This window comes from Equus quagga, chromosome 6, assembly GCF_021613505.1.
Source record: "Equus quagga isolate Etosha38 chromosome 6, UCLA_HA_Equagga_1.0, whole genome shotgun sequence".
In the NCBI taxonomy this organism is placed as follows: domain Eukaryota; kingdom Metazoa; phylum Chordata; class Mammalia; order Perissodactyla; family Equidae; genus Equus; species Equus quagga.
The window spans coordinates 116,369,918-116,388,020 of NC_060272.1; the positions used below are offsets into that span (position 1 = coordinate 116,369,918).

The 18,103-nt window shown below is 35.6% G+C and overlaps 1 protein-coding gene across 4 annotated transcripts in view; it reads left to right on the forward strand.

Moving 5' to 3' along the window:
• Positions 1 to 18,103, forward strand: part of CCDC171 (coiled-coil domain containing 171) — a 294,411-nt gene that overhangs the window by 65,817 nt on the left and 210,491 nt on the right. For all 4 annotated transcript variants that reach the window (XM_046663625.1, XM_046663624.1, XM_046663626.1 and 1 more), the window contains exons 7-9: positions 6,670 to 6,762; positions 10,736 to 10,896; positions 14,841 to 14,979. In XM_046663625.1, coding sequence (XP_046519581.1) covers positions 6,670 to 6,762; positions 10,736 to 10,896; positions 14,841 to 14,979 — 393 coding nt within the window. The remainder of the gene's footprint in view (positions 1 to 6,669; positions 6,763 to 10,735; positions 10,897 to 14,840; positions 14,980 to 18,103) is intronic.

Below are 18,103 nucleotides of genomic sequence, written 5' to 3' on the forward strand. Positions count from 1 at the left end.
GTGGGCTAAATTGCATGTATCCAAGTTTTTCTGTTTGGTTAATTCCTTTAAGTTCATGTATACCTCTGAGCTGGATATATTCTATTTAAGGAGGAAAGGATGTAGTAGGAGCTGTTTTTGCCCAGTCTTTCAGCAGATTTGTTGTACACACATTTTCATAACGTCTGTGAAGCTTGCAGCAGGCCATGGAAGCCATGGGAGCACCAGTGCTGGGGAGAACAGAGGTGGTCTGCGTCTGCATTTTCAGTTCTGCTGCTGAACTGGAGTTGGCAGCTCATGGCCCGAGTTGTGATAAAATAGCACGTACCAGAGTTGGACAGGACCCATCCGTCTCTATATGACCTTCTTCAAAGAATGAACACTCACTTTTCTCGAGTGGAGTGGATTATCTAATTGAGCTTAATGTGATTTAAGTCATAAATTAAAAAAAAGGTACAATGAACACGTAGTATTTACTGAAATAAAAATCTCTTGGCAGTGTATTGCAGTAGAGAAGGACATGACAACCAGCTAATAAAGGATAAAATCTGGGATCCTTTTGTGTTACATAAAGAACTCTGCTGTTCATCGTCTTAGGGAGCGGACACGTAATTCTTGTATTACAGGCAAACTTGTGTATAGTTAAATTGATCTGTGGTACATATGAATTTGTGCTGGATTTTGTATTTTGATCTGAATTCTGTTGTGTTTCCTGCCCTTGTTTTGTTGATTATATTGGGATTGGATCCTAACGAGACAGTTTGTGATGGTTGTGCTAGTTCTCTTAGGCAGTCTTACCGGAAAAAAAATTCTGTGAACAGCATGTTGATGTTCCTCTAGCACCCTCTGCTGGATATAAGAATTAATTCACCAGACGAAAAGTTTAAAAGATAGATGTATTACGAGGGCTTTAATTTAATTATGTCTAGCAACAAAGCCCACTCTTGGAAGGAGTTTGTTTAAAGATTTGAAGATTTTTTTGCTGTCCTTTCTGATTAATTGATACTTTTAGTAATAATAAACCGTTTATAAATTTTTTTTCTTCTGGACATTTCATTTAAAACAAGAGGGTATGAAAATAAAGATGTGATCTCTGGTTTATTATTTCAACCTATTTGATTTTGGTCTAGGCAGGAAAAATAGAACCTCTTCTTGACTTTTAGAGTGAAAATCAGATAATTAATTAATATGACATAACATATACATTAGAAATGGAAAGAAGACTTGAATTGTTGATTCTTTTATCTTAGAATCACTGAATAGTTTGCATTTTAATAAAATATAAGAGTATTATTTTGATAGAGAAGCTTACACATATGCTTTTTGGAATCTGAAAAAATACATATTAACATTCTCAGACTAGTTTCTTCCCTATAACTGCCCTTTATTAGCGTTTTGCTTGTTTTGATCCTTTTTCTCAATTGTCTGTGGGCTATTTCGTTGAGACTGGTTAGACTTCTGACTTATGGAGTCTAAAATGAGCGCCGGAATGCTGAGAAAGTTGCCTAATTCTTTAAGGATAGGAACTTCATCTTGTGGCATTTACATAAACTTTTTTTTTTTTAACTAGCGTTTGGACTACCTAGGGTAATGCTCATTTTAATCTGGCTAAACATAAGAATTTCTCTGCTATAGTATGCACCATGGTTCATACCTGCAACCCGTGGAGGTCCCTTGTTCTAAGAATTCAAAGTCAGCATTTAGAGGGAAATTTTTTTCACAAATCAAGAAGCTTGACTTAGCTTTGACATTGGCTTTGGTTCTTCCACTCAGGGATTTTAAAAAAATTTTTCATTGAGATGTGCTTCATATATCATAAAATTCACCCATTTAAAGTATACAATTCACTGTGTTTTAGTATATTTACAAAGTTGTGCAACCATTACCACTATCAAATTCCAGGACGTTCTCATCACCCCAGTAAGAAACTTCATGCCCATTGGCGATCACTACTCATTCCTCCTTCCATCTAGCTACTGGCAACCATTAACACACTTTCTGTCTCTATGGATTTGCCTATTCTGGACATTTCATATAAATGAAATCATACAATATGTGGTGTTTTGTGTCTGATTTTTTCACTTAACATATTTTCAAGGTTCATCTATATTGTAGCATATATTGGTACTTAATTCCTTTTTATAGCTGAATAATATTTTGTTGTATGGATATAACACATTTTGTGTATCCATTCATCAGTTGATGGATATTTGGGTCGTTTCCAGTGTTTGGATATTATGAAAAACGCCACTATGAACATTTGTGTATAAGTTTTTGTTTGAACATGTTTTTCTCTTGGGTATATAAGCAGGAGTGGAATTGCTGGATTGTATGGTAACTCTGTTTAACTTTTTGAGAAACTGCCAAATTGTTTTCCATAGTGGTGGTACCATTTTACATTCCCATCAGTAGTGTATGAGATTTCCAATTTCTTTACATCCTCACCAATGCTTATTATTTTCCATTTTTAAAATTATAGCCATCACAATGGGCATGAAGACGTATCTCTTTGTGGCTTTGATCTGCATTTCCCTAATGGCTAATGATGTTGAGCATCATTTCACATACTTATAGGCCATTTGCTTATCTTCTTTGGAGAAATTTTTATTCCAGCCCTTTACCCATTTTTAAAATTGATTTGTTTGTCTTTTGTTGTGAGAGTTCTTTATATATTCTGGATACTAAATCCTTATCAGATATATGATTTGTAAATATTTTCTCCCATTCTCTAGGTTGTCTTTTCACTTTCTTCATAATGTTCTTTGATGCTGAGAAGTTTAAAATTTTGATGAAGTCCAATGTATCTATTTTTTATTTTATTATTTATTTATTTATTTTGAGGAAGATTAGCCCTGAGCTAACATCTGCTGCCAATTCTCCTGTTTTTGCTGTGGAGGACTGGCCCTGAGCTAACATCCGTGCTCATCTTCCTCTACTTTATATGTGTGACGCCTACCACAGCATGACTTGCCGAGTGGTGCCATGTCCACACCTGGGATCCGAACTGGTGAACCCCGGGCCGCTGAGGCAGAATGTGTGGACTTAACTGCTGCACCACTGGGCCGGCCCCTATTTTTTCTTCTGTTGTTCGTGCTTTTGGTGTCATATCTCAGAATCTGTTGCCAAATCTGAGGTCATGAATATTCACCCCTGTATTTTCTTCTAATAGTTTTATGGTTTTAGCTCTTATGTTTAGGTCATTGATCCATTTTGAATTCATCTTTATATGTGATGTGAAGTAGGGGTCCAGATTATTCTTTTGCATGTGTATATTCAGTTGTCTCAGTACCATTTAACGGAAAAATGATTCTTTCTCATTCAATGGTCTTGGCACCCTTGTCAAAAATCAATTGACCACTGATGCCTGGGTTTATTTTTGGACTCTCAGTTCTTTTCTGTGAATCTATATGTCTTTCCTTATGCTAGTTTCACACTGTTTTGATTACTGTAGCTTTGTAGTAGTTTTGAAATCAGGAAATGTGACTCTTCCAACTTTGTTCTTCTTTCTCAGGATTGTCATGTTGACTTTTCGAGAAGTCCTTTAGTAAAGAAAATTGTTTGGCTTTAGTCCTGTGTTTCTCACATGCTTATGATGATGAAATTGCTTTTTTGTATAATAGCTAATAACATCCTATGGGATTAATATTTGGTGTGAAACTGTCCTGAGAAAGATGAAAGTGAGTATGAAGGGAATATTTTCTTTGATTTATCTTAATATTTCAACAATATAGGTAGGAATTGATTGATTTAAACTCCCACCTTCCCATTTACTTTTGCTGTTTAGGTATAAATGGCTTAATTTATTCTAATAATCTTTTGTTGTCAAAATATAATTTTGTTGGGTAAATAATGATACCAGCACTATACTTTCTCATTAACCTTAATACTTTGCTTTCATTGCTGTTTAAAAAAATTTTTCATTGGCTGGCTCTGTGGCCGAGTGGTTAAGTTCATGCACTCCGTTTCAGTGGCCCAGGGTGTCGCTGGTCCAGATCCTGGGCGCGGACATGGTACCACTCATCAAGCCATGCTGAGGCAGCATCCCACATGCCACAACTAGAAGGACCCACAACTAAAAATATACAACTGTGTATCAGAGGGCTTTGAGGAGAAAAAGGAAAAATAAAATCTTTAAAAGAAAAATTTTCAATATGGAAAATTTCAATGACACATGAAAGTAGAACGAACACTATAATAACTCTCTGTGCCTATCACTCAGCTTCAACAGCTATCAACTTTTGGCCAATATTCTTTCGGGAACCAACCCCTTCCTTGTAACTCTCAGCTTTGATGATTTTAAAACAAATCCAGACATCGTATAATTTCATCCATGAACACTTTAGTATGTATTTTAAAAAGCTAGGAGTTTTAAATGATACCAATTGTTATCACATGTAAAAAAGTAATTAAAATCTCTTAGTATCATTAAATATCCAAATTTCCTCATTTCCGGTTTTTCTGAATGTGTTGAGTCTTCAGACTAAACTATGAATATGTTCTAGTTTCTTCTTTCAGTGGATATAAATATCAGATTTTACCTTCAAAGAGATTATACTTAAAGTATCAACTTATTCTTTTGGATTTAAATTATCTTTAGACCCAAAAGGATCATATTTGGATTTACTGCTTTATCTGCCCTCTGGAAAAAGATCTTTTCTAGTGTATTAACTCGTTAAGAACTATGATTGACAGGATTGCACAATCGAAATAAAGCAAATAGTTCAGTGTAAAAAATATTTTTGGGGTTTCATGTTTGTGAAACGCAAAGTGGTTAACTCCCTAGGAAGAGTTGCTTCTTGACTATGAAGGCCATTAGTAGCAAGTGATATCTGAAAAGGCCTCTAGAGAAGAAGAGATATCTGTGTTTATGCTCTGCACCCTAACAGACGTTACGGGAATTACTTTGCTCAAAGAAAAGTGTAGTCTTTTCTTACTTATTTATAGACTGCTTGATTAGTTTGTGGATTATCCAGCTTTTAATTTATGCCCCTTCTTGTTATGATCCATTACCATCTCTGTCTGTAAACAAAAAGAAATGGTGAGAGAAAAGAGGAAAAAATCAAATTAATCAAATTGAGTGTTTAAAAAAAGCTTCACCTTAGGCTAAATGATAGAATAAACATAATGAATAGAAACTTATTTCTTGCCCAAATTTTAGCTAGGAAAGAAAATCAGATTAGTAATGTCTTTCTCCGTCACTATCCCACTGTCTGTATTTGACAGGACTCTCAGCATGGCTGTTCTTTGCTGCTGGTATCTTGAGACATGTGCAGCTGGTGTTGCCATAACCCTTCCTGCCCAGACCCTAATAGGCTTTTGGTGATGACCAGTTCCCTCTTTGGGACTAGGAAGCCAGTGCTTCCCAGGGTTGCATTTTCTCAACAAAAATGGCATTCAGAAATAAAGCTCTTGATTTCTGCTTCTGGCCAGAAGTGGACTCTTGCCTGAAAAATTAATATGTTAAATGTTATCTTAGTGAACGTTTTGCTTTGTGAAAAACACTCTTAAGAGAATGAAAAGACAAGCTGTAGACTGGGAGTAAATATTTGCAAATCACATATCCAACAAATGACTCGTATCTAGATTATATAATGAACTCGCAAAACTCAATAATAAAAAACAAACAACCCAATTTAAAAAATGGAGAAGAGGTTTGAGGAGATACTTCATCAAAGAAGATATGCAGATGGGTAATAAATAACATGAAAAGATGCTTAATGTCGTTAGTCATTAGGGAAATGCAAATTGAAACTAAAATGAGATACCGTTATGTGCCTATTTGAATGTCTAAAAACCCCCCAAAAACAAAAACAGAAAAAACCAAAAATGACCATGGCAAGCGTTAGTGAGGATGCATAAAATTGGAAGTAATTTGGAAAACAGTTTTTCAGTTTCATAAAACATTAAACTTTAAACATGAAACATACTATTTGACCCGGTCATTCTACCCTTCACTATTTACTCCAGAGAAATGAAAGTGTTTGTCCATAAAAGACTTGTACACAAATGCTCATAGCAGTTTTATTTGTAATAGCCCAAACTGGATGCAACTCACATGTCCATCAACAGGTGAATAGATAAACCAGCGTGGTGTATCCACACAGTGGGACACTTTAACAATAAAAAGGAGCGAACTGTGGATACGTGCAACTGCGTGGATGAATCTCGGAATAATTATGCTGGGAGAAAGAAGCTGAACGATAAAGAGTACACATTGTATGATTCAATTTATATAAAATTGCAGAAAATGCAAACTGATCCATAGTGACAAAAAGCAGATTAGTGGTTCCTTGGGGATAGTGGTGGGGTGGTGTGGGCCGGATGAAGGAGTTACCAAGGGAGACAAGGAATCTTTTAGGGCTAATGGAAACATTTCCTATCTTGGTTGTGGCAATGATTTCGTGCATGTATATATATATCTCAAAACGGATCAAATTATACACTTTCAATATATATAGTTTATTATATGTAAATTGTACCTCATTAAAAAAGAAAAAGAAAGCAAGCTCTGGAGTGTTCTTCCCGAGTATGGTTTTTACCTGATTTTTTTACACGACTTTTACACTCCTACAAAGTAAAAAAAATGAGGCTATGGTAATCTAAAGTATTAGTAGCTATTTGGGAATATAGTGATCCATGTCCACTTTAAATACCAATGTTTATGAGTTTTAACTTTTAATTTGTTTTCAGGCAACTACTCTAAGAGTGAGGAAATTAGAAGAAAATATTGAAGCAGAAAGAGCAGCACATTTGGAATCAAAATTTAATTCTGAAATTATTCAGGTAAAATGTAAACAAACATTTTTTGTGTGGGCTTTATTAAGCTGGGAAAAACCAGCCTTATGTTCAGAGAACTAAGGTTTTCATTTAGAATGGGTGGCATATTAAGACACGATTTCCTGTAGGGATGTAGTTGAGGAGAATCTTTGATGTATTAGAGGAGGAGTTGGCACACTACAGCCCACAGGCCATGTCTCACCCACTGCCTGTTCTTGTGGAGTTTTGTCTCATCTGTGGTGCTTTTGTGCTATGGTGGCAAAGTGGAGTAGTTGTGACAGAGACCCTAAGACCTGCAAAGTCCAAAATGTTTGCCATCTGCCCGGTTACAGAAAGATTAGCTGATCAGAGTATTCTTTTTATCAACAGCCATGGGATGAATTTCTTTTTGAAAACATTTAAAAAATATGCACCTTCAGGGGCCAGCCCCGTGGCTGAGTGGTTAAGTTTGCGCGCTCTGCTGCGGCTGCCCAGGGTCTCGCCGGTTCGAATCCTGGGCGTGGACATGACACTGCTCATCAGGCCATGCTGAGGCAGCATCCCATATGCCACAGCTGGAAGGACGCACAACTAATATACAACTATGTACTGGGGGGCTTTGGGGAGAAAAAGGAAAAAAATAAAATATTAAAAAAAAATGCACTTTCATTTATTGAGTGTATATCCTGTGCATATCACCTAAGATTATATTAAGAGCTGAAGATAAAAAGGCGAATGAGCTCCTTTTGGGACTTACCTTCCATTACCAGAAATACTCTCTCTCTCTCTATTTATATATCCACATCTATGTGTAGATAAATGTATAGGTGAAATATGAAATACTGGAATACTGTGGGAACATAATCAAGAGAGGGATTAAACCTGAGAGGAGAATTGAATGAAGGCATCCTTAGGAAAGTGTCCTTTTCCCTATGTCTTAGAGAATGAGAAGGAATTTCTAAGAGAAGTGAAGGCATTTTCATGGGGGGTTGGCAAACTATTGCCATGGACCGAGTCTACCCTCAGCCTACATTGTAGATAAAGTTGTACATAAAGTTCCGTAAGTCTAAGTTCCTTAATTTACTTTGTGTTTTTTTAAGACTCAGACTTTTTCTCTATATTAAATGTTAATTCATAGAATTTACAGTTTTACCTTATTGTTTAAACAGGTCTTAATATAAGATGCAACTAAATTTGTAAGAATTTTATAACAAAATGCATTTGATTTTTATCTTTAATGAAATGCCCCCTTTACCTGCAAAATTCTCAGACTTATGTATTTGAGTATGTCTATTAAGCAAACGAGTGTAAGTTGAGCTTTTTTTTTAAAAAAATGATTGAATCACCCAAAATGGCATCAATGAGCAATAGGGCTAAACTTTTAAATTCATGAAAGAAGTATAATTCAAAATGAAGTTTTTCATTGTAGCTATAATATATCACTGGGAATGTATAGTTAATAGGTATAAAAATGAAAATTATTATATGTGTATTTTTACTCATATAGTTAAAAATTCATATTTGATATCTAGCTAAGTGCTATGACTTAGGAAAAAAGCAAAAGTGGTATTTGAACCATATGTCTATAAATATTGACAAGTATTTTCAGTGAGGTACACCTAGTAAAATTCATTTCAGACTAGTCTAAAAGCAAATGAGACTACTAAATAGTTGTAATTAATCACCATCTTATCATAAACTAGTTAAGTGTATTTTAGAAGTATTCTGTTATTAAATTTGTTTGGATGCTGTGTCATAAAAATGAGAAAGTAGGGTCAAAAGAGTTGACTCAAAATCGGTAATTGAAGTCTACTTTTATTTCAGTTGGATTGGTTTATCATTTGTGATTGAGTGTGCTTATTTTCTGAAAGAAGATAGCAGTATAGACAGAAGAAAATGTTTCCTCGATTTATAGGGTTTTTTTAAAGATTTTTAAAATTTTTTCCTTTTTCTCCCCAAAGCCCCCCCAGTACATAGTTGTATATTCTTCGTTGTGGGTCCTTCTAGTTGTGGCATGTGGGACGCTGCCTCAGCGTGGTTTGATGAGCAGTGCCATGTCCGCGCCCAGGATTCTAACCAACGAAACACTGGGCCACCTGCAGCGGAGCGCGCGAACTTAACCACTCGGCCACGGGGCCAGCCCCTCCTTGATTTATAATTTTACTTATAAACATTGGATTTAGACAAAACAGCAAAGAAAAAGTTTAAAAGACCAAATTTGAAAATTTACAAAGTTGTATCTACCTATCTATTTTACTTCCTTACTTTAGAGTAAGAATGAATGTTTCAATTATTCCAAAATATTTTTGGATAATTAGAAATAATAATTCTGGTGATTGTTATTTGTATAGATTAATTTGTGAAACATTTTCATATCGTCATAGGCTTCCTTTTTTTGGCGAGTTCATCTTTCCTAGCTCAGGTCGTCTTTTGCCATCCCCTGGGAGGGTTGTCCCATGCAGAGTTCACAGCTTTTCTCTGATTTCAGGCCCTTTGTTGTGCCTCTGTGACAGGAGGCCTACCACATTCTGTGTGGTCTGTCCTCTCCTGAAGACTGTGAGCTCCACACGGGCAAAGACTGTATATCTATATTTTCATGATTATGGTATACATCTTGTGTACTAGCACATTGCCTGGCACATATTAAATGCTTAATAAGTACCTATTTAATTTTATTAAATAAATATTATCCATTTATATTTAATATTAAGTAAATATTAATATTAAATAAATATTGTCTCAGATCTTTGGAGCAATGCTATAAAGTATATAGTCTGTACATTATTTTTATTGTTATTTACCAGTTACAGATGAGGAACTTCAGGTTTTTGGAGTTTTAGTAATATGCCCAAGTTCACATAAGTTAATTTATAAATCTGGGATTCAAACCCGTTATGGTCCTAAATCCCATTTTCTATCTAGTGTGAAGCATTTTTTTTCTACTCCCCTTCTTTTTTTGAACTTTAGTAAACTATTTAAAATTTTTAACTTAATTTTCTGAGAAGGAAAAATAACCACATAGTTAAAAAATCACAACAATATTAAACGATGGAGAATTCTTGCTTTCACTCCTGTCCCTCCCCTTGCTCTACCCTCTTGCCTGTTAATTATTCTTACCTTTTCCACTTCATTTTCCAAACCTTAGAATACGATATACAATGATCTGGACCTTCCTCTTTTCAGTATATTAACACTACACAGAGAGCTTCCTTTTTGGAAACTGTTCTGTAGCCTGATTACAGCTACATGTTATTCTTTTATGGGAATGAACTTTGTTTATCTATTCTACTGTTGGTGTATATAGGGAATCTAGTTTTTAAAGTATCCTATTATGTAAAATTTCAATTATATGCAAAAGTAGAGAGAATGGTAAAACGAACCTGCCGTGTACCTATCATTCAGGCTCAAGACAACCTCAGACCAACTGAGTTTTATCTATTGCCCTCCTCCACTCCCCACCCCCAGATTATTTTGAAACAAATTCTAGATGTCGTATTACTACACCCATAAGTATTTTAGTCAAATACTATTATTTGATAATAAAACTTCACATTTCTGCAGTAAGAAATCTCCAGGAATAAAGAGATCTATTAACTTTCTTAGGCTTATAAAGATGTTCATGTAATGTGTTTCTCATAAGAGAGGAAGAATACTTCCCTTGAGTTTTCAAAACCCACTTGATTTGTCATGTTTTATAAAAGAAGTGTCCAAATGGATTAGTAGGTCAGGATGAGGCACGTTGATGGGATGGGGTATATTGTGTCAGCTTCTCCTTTTTCATAGCACAGTTCACTCTTCATTCTTTCACTTGTCCTCCCTTCCGTTAAGCATGTGGAGAAAGAGAATAAACTGTCTTGTTTATTTTCCTTTTTAAACCAAAGCAGAAAGAAAGAAATGTTTGGATGAATGATAACCTGCTGTTGATCCGTTACTCTCCTCAGTTTGAGACTGACGCTAGCATTCCCTTACTTGCTTTCCTGACTTCTCTGTCATCTGGTAGTTACGGATTCGAGACCTTGAAGGAGCTTTGCAGGTAGAAAAGGCCAGCCAAGCAGAAGCTGTTGCTGACTTGGAAATGATCAAGAATGAATTCAAAGAAGTTGAAAGTGCCTATGAGCGAGAAAAGCATAATGCACAAGAGACCTTTGCAAAACTAAGTTTGTAAGTGTTTTGCTTTAAAATTCTCTAAATATCAAGAGGTTGTGAAACCTGTATAAGTCTGAATGTGCAGGATTTTAGATCTAACTCCCGTTAATGGCAGTGGTAGGTTGGAGGTAAAGGACTTGATGAAACATAGCTGTACTTCCCTGTATAGGTAAATATGGAAATGCTCTTTTGGATTTTGAAGTATCATGGCTATTCTAAGTAGTCTCAAAAATGAAGTACATACACTAGGAAGTAAGTATATTAATGTATTTTATATTGTATTTCCTGATGTAATACAGTATCTTTAAAGACCTTGATTTCTAGGCCACCTAAAATGGTCTATGTGGAGATAGATGTTTCAAATCTTCTCAAACTGCAGAAATAATAGTCGTAGGAGTACTACTGCTCCTAGTGGCTAGCATGCATTGTGGCTCACTTTGTGCCTGGCATTGCATGGGTCCATTTAATTTACTTAACACCCTATGAGGCAGCTCCTCTTTTTTTTTTTTTTTTTGAAGATTAGCCCTGAGCTAACATCTGCAGCCAATCCTCCTTTTTTTTTTGCTGAGGGAGACTGGCCCTGAGCTAACATCCGTGTCCATCTTCCTCTACTTTATATGCGGGACGCCTACCACAGCATGGCTTGCCAAGCGGTGCCAGGTCTGAACCTGGGATCCAAACCAGCGAACCCTGGGCTGCCGAAGTGGAACGTGCACACTTAACCACTGAGCTACCGGGCCGGCCCTGAGGCAGCTCCTCTTTTTATCTCTGGCTTACAGATGTGGAAATTGAGGCTTAAGGAGGGTAAGGACATACAGCTAATAGGTGGCAGAGTCAGGATCTTTCTGACTCTACTAATTTTAACCTTTTTCAATTGAAAAGCCTTTCATCTGGAATGTTCTGTGGGTTGCTTTAAGAAGTTTATAATTCTTTAATATGTTTAAAAAAAAGTCGATAATAGACATTTTAAACCATTTCCCCCCAGAGGGTGATATGCCTCCCACTAGTAGTATATGACATGATAATAGGTTGGTACATTAGAGTTATGTATTTATTTTTAATGTTAGTTTCTATTTATGACAAATAGATAATGGTTTTCCATTTATAGCAGTAATATAAAGATTCCTTTTAAAATACTTCATTTAAGTAAAGAGGTGAGTCAAAGAAAAGTATTATTTAAGTAGTAGTGATTATTATGAGTATGGCAAAAATCATAAAGATGGCACTTGAAATATTGAAGTTGAAAAAATTTAAAACTCTAACTATGATTACCTTTATTAGTAATGCTTATAATATTTTAAACCAGTAATTCTGAACTGAACTTTCTTGCTTCCTCTAGGGTGACTCAAATGACATTCTGTGAATGTTGTTCTAAGGCCTTCTCCTCCTTTACTTTCTTTGAACCACTGCTTGAACTTGCACATTTATATATAAATATGTTTGAAGGGCCTTTATGTAGAATACAGTGCAGACTTCTTTACTGTTGCTCTGAGGTAATGATTAGGACCTACAAGTGAAACTGAAAGAAGTCAGACTGTACCCCCGACAATTACACTTTTCCAACAGTGAAATAATAGGCTTCTTTGGGAAACCAGTGAGCTTCCCTCATTGGGAAGTTCAAAACCGAGGGTGGATGATTCTCTGCCATGGATATTGAAGAAGAAGAGGGTCCTGCAAAGGTTGGACTAGAGGAATTTTAAGATACCTGTGAACGATTCTAAGATTTTAACCTATGTGCTCTTCTAATTTGACCCCAAAGCAAATTTTTTTCTTAAGTTTGTTTTGCTATTATTTGTGTTTTGGTGCTTGAAAAATTTTACTCAAGTTTTGCATTCCAATTATCACCAACTAACCACTTTTTTTGGGTAACTCATCTTTATTTTTCTTTATAGCTCATTTTATTATATTCTTTGTTGTTTATTGTGTGTTTTCTGATGTGGAGAGGAACTTTGTTTTGCTCGTTGCTGTCTCCCAATGCCTAGAATAGTGCCTGGCACAGAAGAGCTGCTAACTGAAGATTTGCTGAATCATCAAAGGAATGAATAGTTAATAATTGTTTCATTTTTAAATTGTATTAGTTTATGTGCACCAAACTTTAAGTTATTCTTAAACTCTCTGACAGAACTGAAAATCTCTAATTATGTTCCTACACCTCAGAAAGTCTATCGTATGTAAGTTTTGTCTAAGAGTCATCCCTCCTGGACTCCTTTCTCCATTATCTCCATGCTGGATAAATTGTTATTTAGGCTCCCTTTTCAGTCATCCTGGGACTTCCCTTCACCATCATCCTTGGAATTTCCTCTACTTCTCTTCAATATTGGATCTCTTGTTTGCTGATTTTGTGCCTTCTTTCTTGTTTGATTTACTCCAAGTAGCTTCTTGAGAAAGTCCACATCAGAGGAAAAATTTTAAAACTTACATACTGAAAATGTCTTTTTTCGATCTCTACCTTCTTTCGTACTTCACTGGTTATTCATTCAGTTCTAGTGTCAAGAAGTCTGAAGTCATTTGATTCCTGATCTTTTGTATGTGGCCCATGTTTTCCTCTGGAAACTCGTACAGAGTGGCCACCAAGTCTGGAAACAGGCGACTATCTAGAAATGGTTTACTCATATTACATTATAACACATGATAAAATAATAATATATATGAATTTCCATATTCTCTGGACACTCTGCAGCAACTTCTCTTTGTTCTCAGTGTTCTGAAATTTCATGGTGATGGGCCTGGCATGGATTGTTTTTCATACATGCTGCGTACTCATTGAGCTCTTTCAATTTTAGAAACTCAAGTAATTCATTTCTGGGAAATTCTCTTGCATTATTACTTTGCTGATTTTTTCCCTTCCATTTTCTTTTGCCTTTTCTTTCTGGAACTTCTATTATTTGTATTTTAGGATTCCTGGATTGATTTTCTTATCTTTTCTCTACTTTGATCTGTTTTTGTTGTTCAGTTCCACTGTCTGGAGATTTATATAAATTTAGTGTCTAATCCTTCTATACATTTTTATTTTAAGTTTTAGCTACTCTACCTTGGAATATCCTTGATCTAAATGGGAATATACAAAAGGGTTGGCACTAGAATTGTCTGTGTTCCATTGTAGAGAAAGGAGTGTTGACTGTTCAGAGTAAGATCATGTGCCATTCAAAAATTAGCTCTTTATTTGGTTACGGCCTGACTGTAGTGTGGATTTGGTTATACTGCATCATCCTATCTCCCGCATTCCAGTTTAAAAATCATAGGAAATGGGTCTGCTATATTTACTGGGAAGACCTCAGATTAAAAATAATGGTAACATTTTAATTTGAATTAAAATTATTCATTCGATGGATTACCTACAGCAAATTTTAAAGTGAAATACTTCCAAGCTGCCTTCATCGTATATCCATACAAGAATGTAAATACAGTTTAATACCAGCTTGAGGAAAATTTAAATAGGAAGGCAAATCCTTTGAAGAGAAATTTATATTTTTTACAGTGATTATGATTTGTGATTACTCTTGCTTTTGGGTTTTCCATAGCACCACACCAGTTTCACTTGTATGGACTTTCAGAAATAAACACTTATTCCATTTCTAATGTTATACTTTAATTTGAAAATTATTTGATGGGACTGGTTTCTGTTTTGAGGTGGTTTCTGAGCTAACTGAACTGTGGTGGGTGGGTTTTGTTCATCAAAGATAATGGTGATACCAAATCAACATAACTAAATCTATTAGCTTATAACCTTGGGCTTGGTACAAATATCTGCTAACAAAAGTGGGGAGATATTATTCTATTAGAGTCTTTCATTTAAGAATGTGCAGTTCTTTTTATTTGAAAAAATGAGAGGTGGTCTTTAAAAGCCTTTTGGCTTGAAAATGTGATATATAGTACATCTGCCACTTATGTTAAAGGTGTATAATAGGACTTGATAAAAGCATATTTGAAGAACCTGCTCTGACACTCTAACTTTTCAGACTAGAAAGAGAGTATTTCTCCCAAAACAAGAAACTAAATGAAGAGATCGAGGAACAGAAGAAAGTAATTATAGACCTTTCAAAGAGACTCCAGTATAATGAAAAAAGTTGCAGTGAATTGCAGGAAGAGCTTGTAATGGTAAGTATAAAAAAGAAAACCCTATGGCAATTACTTTATTGGGTCAAATTTGATGTTTAACAGGTTTTTTTCCTCACTACATGCTGTGAGATAATAGTGTGAAAGTAATTTTAGTAACATTGATATAAATTTTCAAAACTTGAGATGCTGCTTACAACGAAGATGTACATAATGAAACCTCTCTTCTTTGGAATAATTGGGAAAACTAATGAATTAGTGAAAACTCTGAATTATAGAATGTTTAAAATTTATTCAGGGTTTTTCTTTTTGTGTGTGTGTGTGTATAAAACAAGGTTACCTAGGTGAAGGGGGGATCAGGGTTTATAATGAATAGGTCTAATGATTTCAAAGACTCCCTTTTGTAATCGTTTTGTACCTGATCACTCTATCTCTATTTCCTGATAATCTAGCTTTCACACCATCACCAAATTTATCTTTCTAAAATACTGATCTGATCTTGTCACTCTCCCTTTACTTAAAAACCATTGATGTTTCCCTGTTGCTTTCAGAATAAAGTCCAGTTGCTTGTCATGTAATCGAAGGCCGTTTTCTTTGGGCTCCATGTTAACTTTTCCAGCTTCTTCTTTTGCCATCGTTTACTGAGTGTCTTGCTTCAGCCACATTAGAGTACTCTTGGCTTCCTCAACACATTATATACTTTCATATCTTCCACCTTTTGTTCACACTGTTCATTTTTTTGACCCACATTGGCTGAAATGCTCCTTCTCTTCTTTTCCATGAACAAATTCCTATATATCCTGTGACTCCCCTCTCTGATATCTTGCAGTCTGGGAAGCTTTCCTCCATTCCATCTTTCCCTACTCTCCCATCCACCTAAAGTCAGAATTCTGCCCCTTCCCACCTTTGTTTCTTTAATACTTAGTTTAGCATCTTCATCATTACATCATCAAAAGCTGATGTGTATTATCTCTCTCAAGAGACTGTGAATGCTTTGAGGTTAACTTAATTCATTTTACATTCCAAGTTTCCACTATAGTACTTGGCTCAATAAACGTTTGTTGGGTGGATTTATTTGGTTGATGCAGCATACTCCTGCAGTTTCCTGGAAACCCCAACAGGGAGGGCATAAAGTGTATAGTAATGCCCTATTTCCTCTTTGTTTTGTTCCCCGCAAACATACCTTCCTCACAGACTTGCTGCTTTACTTTCAGTTATAGCCCATAACTCATTGATATCAGTTATTGAGGAAAATGAATATTTTTTATCCTTGTCAAAAAAAGCTGAAGACTGTGGGTTATACTAAGAAGAGGTGGCCAAACCAATGCTGCCCAGATAGAAAGGTAACGATGGGATGGAACGGTAATGATGGGATAAAATTAATACTCTTTATCAGTTTCAAATGATCCAATGTTATATACAGTCTCCATTCAACTCAAGATAGTCAATGTTTTACGAGTCAGGGGTTGATATCATTGCTTGCTCTGTGGTTGAATTTATTGTTGGAGTAGTTTGGATGTGGGGTTTTAGAAAGTTCAGAGCTCTTGGTGTAGCATACTCTGGTGCCTGTTCACTGTTATGTGCTACCCAAAATTCCGTGGCCCTCCCACCTCTGAACTCCCCGTTCTGAAGGATGAATCAGTGGTGGAGAAAAGCATGTCAGAGTCATTAAGCTGAGTCTTGAGTTTGGTGTGCTTGCTTATTAGACACTGTACTCAATAGTCTGGAAAGTGAGCCAGAGTTATAACTGAGATGGCAACAGCAAAAACACAATCAGCAATATAAGTTGCATGAATCTTCCTAATTTGAGCGTTCCAGGACTCCAGTGGCTAGATGCAAAATAAAAGAAGCTGGCTTAATTCACCACAGAGGGTATGTGCTTTTTGATTAAAAAATTTACTTGGTGCCAACAGGTTTTTATTTTATAACTTTTACAGTTTGGTGGAAGGTCTGAAATAAGGCAGGGTGCAGCTCACTAGCAACCGTTGTTTGATTGTTTGGGTCTTTGGCACTCATCCTGTTGTTGATCAGAACACCATTGTTTTGATCATAGTGCTGTAGATTGTAGACTGTTTCTTCAAAGCTTGATGCATTACTAAAAGCTGTTGCAGATCTGTGAATAGTTCTTTGCTGAAGAGCTAATGGGATGTTTGGAAAACTTATGCAGGTTGCAACCTAAGTGATTTGCAGTTTATATGGTTCTACCTAACTATTTATATATTCCTCTCCATTTTTTCATCTCTCTTAAACCCCTGGCTCTACGTCTTATTTTCTTCCATCTTTCAGTTTTCTTTTCCTCCTTTTTTTTCCCCTATTATTGTTTTTTTAGCTTGTTCCATTTTATGCTTCTTAGAACTGTTACTCTCCATCTCTTTACCTGACTATAGTATGAAATTTAATTTTAATTTTTTTTCCCTCCCCAAAACTGCAGAATATAGTTGTAGATCCTAATTGTAAGTCATTCTAGTTCTCCTAGGTGGGATGCCACCTCAGCATGGCTTGATGAATGGAGTATAGGTCTGGGCCCAGGATCTGAATGGGCGAAAACCCGAGCCACCAAAGCTGAGTGCGTGAACTTAACCACTTGGCTACGGGGCCTACCCCCTATAATATGAAGTTTAAAAATTATTTAATCAAAATACTATTTCTTTCAATAGTAAGTGCAATGTTTTTCTTTTTGTTAAAAATTCATCACTTTTCCTAAATATATTTTTCTTGCACATATTCCTTTATTGTTTTTTTTTTCAACAGACTAATGGCTTTTGTGGGGGGGAAGGTTTTAAAAATTTCTCTATAAAGAGATATCTGTCAAATTAAAAGTTTTAAACCATAAAAAATGGAGTTTTTCTAGTTCTGCATCCTCAAGATCTGGCTGTTATTTTTGCTGTGAATTCATAATTGCTTTTGACTGAAGAGAAAATGACCCAAGAGGAAGCTTTTATCTTTTGCTTTTGGAAATGAGCCTTTGTTTTAATGACATCCCAAGATCTTGTGTACCCTGGTATGGCTTTCCCACAGTTATATTTCTTTTAAACATAGTAGTCTCAGTATTTTATAGAATATAGATGGAAAGCATAAATTACTTACAGGTAATTTTTCTCTCCCTTTGAGGTAACAGCTTGTTTTCTAGTTTAGGCCATGGTCATGGCTCTTATTCAAGTCTTGG